We start from the raw sequence: 7280 nt of genomic DNA, 5'->3' as shown, positions 1-7280 counted from the left end.
CGTCCAATCGCTGGATGCGCTCGGCTCATTAATGGTTTGACTGTACTGCTGCTTCCATCCCTCTAGTCTCCCTCTCGTCTCCCTCTAGTCTCCCTCTCCTCCCACTGGCACCGAGGAGATCCCCGTCTCGGCCATGACTCCTCGTCCGACCACAGCGCAGAAACAGCGACGCTTGAAATGACTGCTTGGACTGCAGCTCGCCTTAACGCACGACCGAGAGCGAATCCACTGGCTGTTTTTGGCGTAAGAGCACCGTGACATCGGGGGGAACATGCAGGACACGCCGGCGGACAAGCAGGCTCCCACTTCTTCGAGGGCGTCGTCGTTTTTTATCGAGAATCTGCTGGGAAAGGGGCGGAATGGGCAGAAGTCGATGCCGGACAGCAGTCGAGGGGAAGCTGAAGCGGAGGCAGTCTCCGCAGAACGACACATAAACCCAGATCAGACCGACACCAGCGCTCCAGCGCCCCGCGGATCAGGCTCCACGTCCCGGGCTTCATTCAGAGACTCGCCGCTGCAGTGGTACCGCGGGGGGACTACCTTGAACTTCAGAGCTTTGGAGACACCGCACAGTGAGTACAAATGAGCTTTTACATGGCATGAAAATAGATGGCTATGTCCCCTAAATTAAAAACATTTCGTGCAAAAATAAATTGAGCAATTGTGGCATTTTAGTCTGCGTAATGCACGAACGCGCTGACAGTTTGTTGCAGCTATTGCTGGTACATTTTTTAAAGCGTTTACATGAGTGCGTGCAGTTGGCAATATTTACTGAAATAAACTGCTACGAAAATTGAATGCAAAACAAATTTCAGAATGATATAATCATTCTTAATCAGTCTTAAAATAAAGACAGAGCAGCAGTGGAGGCTGCGTCTCAGGTTTTAGATCACACAGGACTTTTATTTACTGTTATTTATTTCGGTTAATGTGTTAGTTCAGATTGATGTCATGTCTCCAGTTGCTTCTCTGTTCATTAACTAAAACTAACAAACTTTGGTGGAGTGGAGTGCGGCGCTCAGACTATTGTAACCGTGACTCTTCCTCCCCTTTACTCAGAGCTTAATAAACTTGAATGGCTCCGTGCACCAGAGTTGTAATGCGTGTTAACATTTGGCACACCTTTTGTGGAACACTGGCTGAGACGTGCATCGAGCTGTAAACCACGTGCAATGCTTACACATAACCGAAAACCACCTTCTGCAGCATCATGCGAGGACATCATGGCTGCTTGTCATCATAAGATCCGTAACAGTTTGAGGATTATGTACTAATGTCCGGAACTACAAGCCCAAACAGAAGTGCGGCACCACTGCCCGTCAACGTGACGCTTCTACGCACATCCAGTGTCATTTGTGCCACTCTTACGCACCCTCGCATCAAAACAAAGTGCCCCTCCCTTTTGGGTGCGCAGACAGATACTTTGATTTCACGATTCCAACATCACCATCTTCAGTTGATATGTGATGGTCTACACCGGTGCAAATAGTAAATAAGCACTACCTTGTTGGGTGTTATATTATCTTAAGCTGCAAGGATACTTCTGGATTTCCACTTTAATCTAATCTAATATACATCACTCTCAGCAGCTTGCACGCATGGATCATGTGTTATGCAATCCAATCAAAACAACTCGGCTCTGCCCATCTTAACTTTCTGATAACTGTAAAACAGAAGTAGTTCATCTAAATGAGTGGAAACGCCAGAAATGTAATTTCGAACAGGTTTCCATAATCTTTTATGGCTGTGGATTGATTTCTTTTGCCATGATTCAACACATAGATATGACACGTTCTTAATTGGTTTTAAGGACTATTAAAAAACTGAACCATCACATTGGGATATTTGGAAATCGATCTCTGTTTTGGTCTCCTTTTAAGGTCCAAGAGACAACACAACTTCAGAGGATCCGTGCTGCTCGATATCAACCAGTGACAGGGGTTCACCTGCCGTGTCTGAGCCCATAACCGAGAGCAGCGACGAAACCGACCGGAAAACGGGCGACAGCAATCTCACGGACGACAACGAGGACGCGCAGAACGCTTTTGACGCACGCTCAGAGCAAGACGCATCATCTGACCCGAGCTCCGCCCGAAAGAAGAAGACCCGGACCGTGTTCAGTCGCAGTCAGGTGTTTCAGCTGGAGTCCACGTTCGATGTGAAACGGTATCTGAGCAGCTCGGAGAGGGCAGGTTTGGCAGCTTCGCTCCACCTGACGGAGACTCAGGTCAAAATCTGGTTTCAGAACCGGAGGAATAAATGGAAGAGACAGCTCGCGGCGGATCTGGAGGCTGCACATATCCCAAACTCGACCCAGCGGATTGTCAGGGTTCCCATCTTGTATCACGAGGGCCCCACACACACTGCGGCACTGGGCTTCAGCTTAAACGGACTTCCAGTTTCTACACCCGTTGCAGGCTTCTCCAGCTCCATCAACTATCCTCTGTCGTCCTTTGCTCACTCCATGAGCATTTTAAGATCGCAGATGACCGGCTTGGTGTAAAGACTGCTGTGCTTGTTAATAACATGCATTCACCCCGTTTATATTAATGGTGCAATAAACCACAATACCGCAGGGAAATGTTGACTGCATCCAAAGATACGAGGCGGAGAGTCCACGATTATAACACAAAGTAATGAATTATCTTTATGTTTCTGTTCAGAAGCCTCTACAAGAGACTGCGCTCCTGAGACAGTATAAACTATAACAATCAAGCATGGCAGGGCCGAGGGCAACGGAGCTGTTCATGTACTGTACCCTATGTTTGAATACACACATATTTTTGCAAACTTTTATATTTAAAGTCACAGATTTTTCCAACTTTGTCACTTTTTCACAAATAAAAAAATAATAATAATAATAAAAAAAAAATCAAGCACACAACTGTCTGCTTTTCTGCTGTTTATATAGACTACACTCCCTTGACTTCAAATATGACTTCATCTGTGGTAATCATAAACATGCTGGCTCACAACTTTGTATTGGTAAAGAATGAAGTGAATCCACATGTTCCTTGACACATGCAAGTAACAAAAGCTTATGGCAGGAACATGTGTGTCTTTTTCGGAAATGAAAACATTAACCTTTACACACCGCTTCAGGTTTGGTTGCAGCTGAGCTGTTAGTCTCCTCTCGTTGGCACCCTGTTTCAATATTTTCCAAACCATGCATTATAAAGGCCTGTGTAATTTTTAATAAGACAAAAAAAAAAAAATCATAAATAATCAAGATATGCACTGGTCAACTGCAAGTCATCCAATTTTATCTCTAGCAATCAACGAGTGATTAGCAGAGATTTTAACAAATGCCAGCCTGTTATAACACCTGATTTTGGAGAAAGTAAAGAAATCTGTTGGCCTATGGTTTTAAAAAAATAATAATAATAATAATAAAAAAAGTCAAAAAATAAAAATTCCCAAACTAAACTTAAAATGTATGTAAACTAAGGTAGTTTACATTTTAAACAAATAAGGTGAATAAGTTGTGGATATGCAATATAAAGTAATATGGATAAAGTTCCACTAATATAATAATAACAATTTTAAGGGAAGATGTGATATGGAGGTTTATTTTTGTGTTTTGCATCGTCTTTAAATCAGAAAAAAAAAATTACGATTTACTAGATATGGACTGTATAAGTAAATTAAATACACAATCCTTTTATGAATGCAACATGGTTTAACGGAAACCATTTTTTGCTATTTGCTATTTTACTTTATATTTTTTTCATCAAAAGTTTCACAAAAGCTAAAACGCAACAAGCCCAAAATATAAAGGAAAAAAATGAGCTAATACCCAAATTCGAAATGTGCTTTTAAGAAATACGAGGCAAACAATTGCACGTGATAAACATATAGGTCTCGTGCAGCTCAAACAACAGTGACCCACTTTATTTTCTTGATAGTAAATTGATACACGGTTTTGAGCTCAGGATCCACAACTGAATTAAGCTGCAGGCTGTTCGATAAGACAAAGTGCACATTAAGATTGAACCTGCATCAGTCGTGCATGGCGTCACAGAGCGCAGACTGCAGCTATACGGTGTGAAATAACAGGGATATTAAACTACTCTATGATCCATGGGGGACCCCCTGCAGGGCTCCGGACCCTGAAGATGTATAGGGATGACGGGGCGTTAGAGACGTGTGGGGGTGAGCTGGGAAAGGAGGGAGGGAGGGAGGGAGGGAAGGGGGGAGAACAACACTCTCTCCCACACCCGCGAGGAAGAAGGAGGTTCCCCTCCTTCTTCTCTGTTCTATTGGTTCGCACTGAACGCTCCTCTGGACCAATCAGAATAGACGTCGCGCTCCATCCGGTGTGTGTAGCAGGCTGGCGGTGCAGGCAGAGCACAGCCCGGCCAGCAGTGTCTGCTTCAGTGGCTGCTGCTATGGTGCGTGGAGTACCGAGACGTTAGTGTTGAGATTAACGTTCAGAGTTGAGGGCGAGCAGAGTCGAGGAAGTAAATCAAAGAGGACGAACGCCCCGGAGAATATGAACACAGTAGAAGCTCCATGTCGACCCGCCGCCTCTCTGAAATTCACTATTGACAACATCCTCAACCTCAAAACAAGCGAGAGACACCGTGACAGCTGTCACCCCGCCGGACTGCAGGATGAGCTGGCCACCGCCATGCGTAAAGACGCTTTCCAGAACCACCGCGAGGAGAAAGGAGCCCAGCAGAGGCAGGACCCGGGCAGCCGGCTCAACGAAGGCGGTGAGTGAGTTGACGAACGCCGTGTACAGAAACCGTCTGTCATCTGTGTTTACTGTTACGCACAGCTCGTAATGATCTCACAGTTTAAGGTCAATGTGGCAAGCAGAGTTTAGGACTTGACTTCACGGGGTTAAAAGAAGTGTAATTGTGTTCCAGACTGCAGCGGAGCGACTGAATCGGTCATCATCAGCCGCAGGAGCGACAGAAAGGCGGCGGAGACGCGCTTCGAGAGCGGGGACAGCAGCTGCGACGACAGCAGCTCCACCACCGCGACCATGGACCCCCACAAAGGAGGGAGCCCCGGCAAAAAGAGCAAACTGATCACGAAAAAGAAGACGCGCACTATCTTTTCCAAGAGACAGATCTTCCAGCTGGAGTCTACCTTCGACATGAAACGGTATCTGAGCAGCGCAGAGCGCGCGTGCCTCGCCAGCTCCCTGCAGCTCACGGAGACCCAGGTGAAGATATGGTTTCAGAACCGCAGGAATAAATTGAAACGACAGATCTCGACCGAAATCGACGGACCGGTTAGCGATTTCCCCGAGACTGGAAAGCCCGTGGTGGTGGGGCAGCTCCCGGCCTTGTACAAAGAGAGCAACCTGCTGGGGAGATGCCTGCTGCCCATGCCTCTGCCCGTGGTGTACCCGGGGAGTAGCACGCCTTACCTCTGCTTTTCAAACGCCAGCAAGTACTTCAGCCTGTACGACGGGGACGTATGATGGTTAATAAAAAATCATTCCCTCGCGTGAAAGAGACACTTTCGGTGATCTGTTGCCAAGTTTTGAAGCATTTAAAGGTGTTTTAGATGGTGCGGCCGGTCCTGCGGCCTTGAACTCGTCTCGAGGACTGCAAGTACGACGGCAGAGGAGTAGTTACATATCACATGAAAATAAGTGGATTCAGTATTATTTATTTTCAGTCAAGGTTATGGGTTTTGTATGCCTTTCACTAAACCTACTGCTATAGCCGTTTAGGGAGAATAGTATGGCTACACTAATGATAGCCTGAGGGAGGCCTATAAAACACTATCATTTACAACGTTTTATTGTTTACTTTAACGTCGTTATTATTACCATCATCATTATTATTATTATTATTATTATTATTATTATCATTATTGTTATCGACAACAGCATTTCCAGCAGCCTAAGCCACCAAAGAAATTACTATAGCCTAACTATTTGCATGCATCTCCTGTATCATAATGAATTTTGAATTACTGAAATTATGTATTTAAATGAATGTAATTAACATTTTATTCTGGTTCACGCATGTTTTTTTGCTTTTCTTTTTTCTGAGTATCTTATTTCTTAATTCCACGTCTGCCTATTGGCTCATTACACCTTTTACTGAAACTGTAATTAAAATATCTTCATTCAAGAAATATTTTTTACAGAATGGATTGAATATTTTGAGGTGAAATTTGTGTTTCAGACATTAATGGTTTAATTAGTTGTATTAATGGTTAATATAAAGCTGTAAATAATGTCATTCAGTTTAAACCAGGGAGTATTTGTCACAGTATGTTTGTAATTTTAGCATAAAGTGCTGCTGCAACTTTGTAGATGGCAGAATATGACAAGAGTTGCCAACTGATTGAACAGATAATACCAAGTTGCTGAAACTTAATTCAAAGCGAAAAACCTCCCGAGTGTCAATAAGAGCTGCTTGGTGTAAAATATGTCTTGAATGACACCATGCTTGCTGATCCAATAGGCCCAAACTGCTATTTGGTTCTGTAAAGTAACACACTGTTTCCTAAACTGTAGGGCAAGTTTATAAAATGGTATTAAATATGCATAAATGCAGCAGTGTGTATAAAACACATTAGTACCAGCTGGATATTGATATCATATTGATATATATATATATATGTATATGTTCCCCTGCAACAGATTCAGGACACATTATAGTACAACAAATGGGCAAGAAAAGTTCTGATCCATTAATGTTGAACTGGAAGGGAAACTTCAATATGACAGGAAGTTGTTACACATTCAGATAAGATATTAAACTCATGTCTCTTAAGTTTCTGGATCTATTTTACTAATTCCTATAGAAAATATGCTGCATCCAAACAGCAATGTGAGACTAATTCTGGTCTTGTTAAGAAACTAAAACATTGTGATCCACGGAAGTGGTGGCTGATGGGAAGGATGGACGTCGCCTCCTGTGTGCTTCTAGGTTTTGCTGTGAGAAAGCACATCTCTCCTCCGGACCAGTGATCGCCCTGCTGTCCTCAGCCACAGACCAATATACTCATAGCCTCAGCAGAATTCAAAGTGTACACAATGGAGAGCTGTGCTCCCGGCTTCTGTGAAGCCGAGCCAAAGCTCACTTCTTATAATACCGTGTCAGCCGAATTACAGAAGGATTTTGGGCTCGTGCTTTGGAAATACACCTCAACCTTCAGAGTGAATTAATGCCACAAAATACTGGAAATGGGGGCCGTTTGCTATCTTGATTTCCTGTTTTCTTTGACAATACGTCTTAGCTGTCAAATCCTGTGCTTTGTGGAACGTTAAATTATTTATAATATGGTGGAAGAGAACAGGAATATAAAAG

The 7280-nt window shown here is 43.8% G+C and overlaps 2 protein-coding genes across 2 annotated transcripts; both read left to right on the top strand.

Annotated features, from left to right (window-relative positions):
• The first annotated feature begins 328 nt into the window (after positions 1 to 328).
• On the top strand, positions 329 to 2503 carry hmx1 (H6 family homeobox 1). The gene is made up of 2 exons (XM_069165934.1): positions 329 to 572; positions 1881 to 2503. The coding sequence occupies exons 1-2, from the start codon at positions 374 to 376 to the stop codon at positions 2501 to 2503; spliced, it is 822 nt and encodes a 273-aa protein (XP_069022035.1). The 5' UTR covers positions 329 to 373.
• A 1907-nt stretch (positions 2504 to 4410) lies between these two features.
• hmx4 (H6 family homeobox 4) lies at positions 4411 to 6063 on the top strand. The gene is made up of 2 exons (XM_069165926.1): positions 4411 to 4715; positions 4872 to 6063. The coding sequence occupies exons 1-2, from the start codon at positions 4493 to 4495 to the stop codon at positions 5432 to 5434; spliced, it is 786 nt and encodes a 261-aa protein (XP_069022027.1). The 5' UTR covers positions 4411 to 4492; the 3' UTR covers positions 5435 to 6063.
• The last annotated feature ends 1217 nt before the right edge of the window (positions 6064 to 7280 follow it).

Source organism: Embiotoca jacksoni, unplaced genomic scaffold (genome assembly GCF_022577435.1).
Source record: "Embiotoca jacksoni isolate LCO1_2020_lvr unplaced genomic scaffold, fEmbJac1.0.p SCAF_36, whole genome shotgun sequence".
NCBI classification, from domain to species: domain Eukaryota; kingdom Metazoa; phylum Chordata; class Actinopteri; family Embiotocidae; genus Embiotoca; species Embiotoca jacksoni.
The sequence above is the reverse complement of the archived record's forward strand: the minus strand, read 5'-3'. Positions and strand labels throughout refer to the sequence as shown.

Bases quoted from the DNA above. Each gene is read 5' to 3' on its own strand.
- hmx4 (XM_069165926.1), top strand. From the start codon at position 4,493: ATGAACACAGTAGAAGCTCCATGTCGACCCGCCGCCTCTCTGAAATTC. The intron at 4,716-4,871 runs GTGAGTGAGTTG...ATTGTGTTCCAG, and splicing joins CAGCCGGCTCAACGAAGGCG to ACTGCAGCGGAGCGACTGAA.
- hmx1 (XM_069165934.1), top strand. From the start codon at position 374: ATGCCGGACAGCAGTCGAGGGGAAGCTGAAGCGGAGGCAGTCTCCGCA. The intron at 573-1,880 runs GTGAGTACAAAT...TCTCCTTTTAAG, and splicing joins AGCTTTGGAGACACCGCACA to GTCCAAGAGACAACACAACT.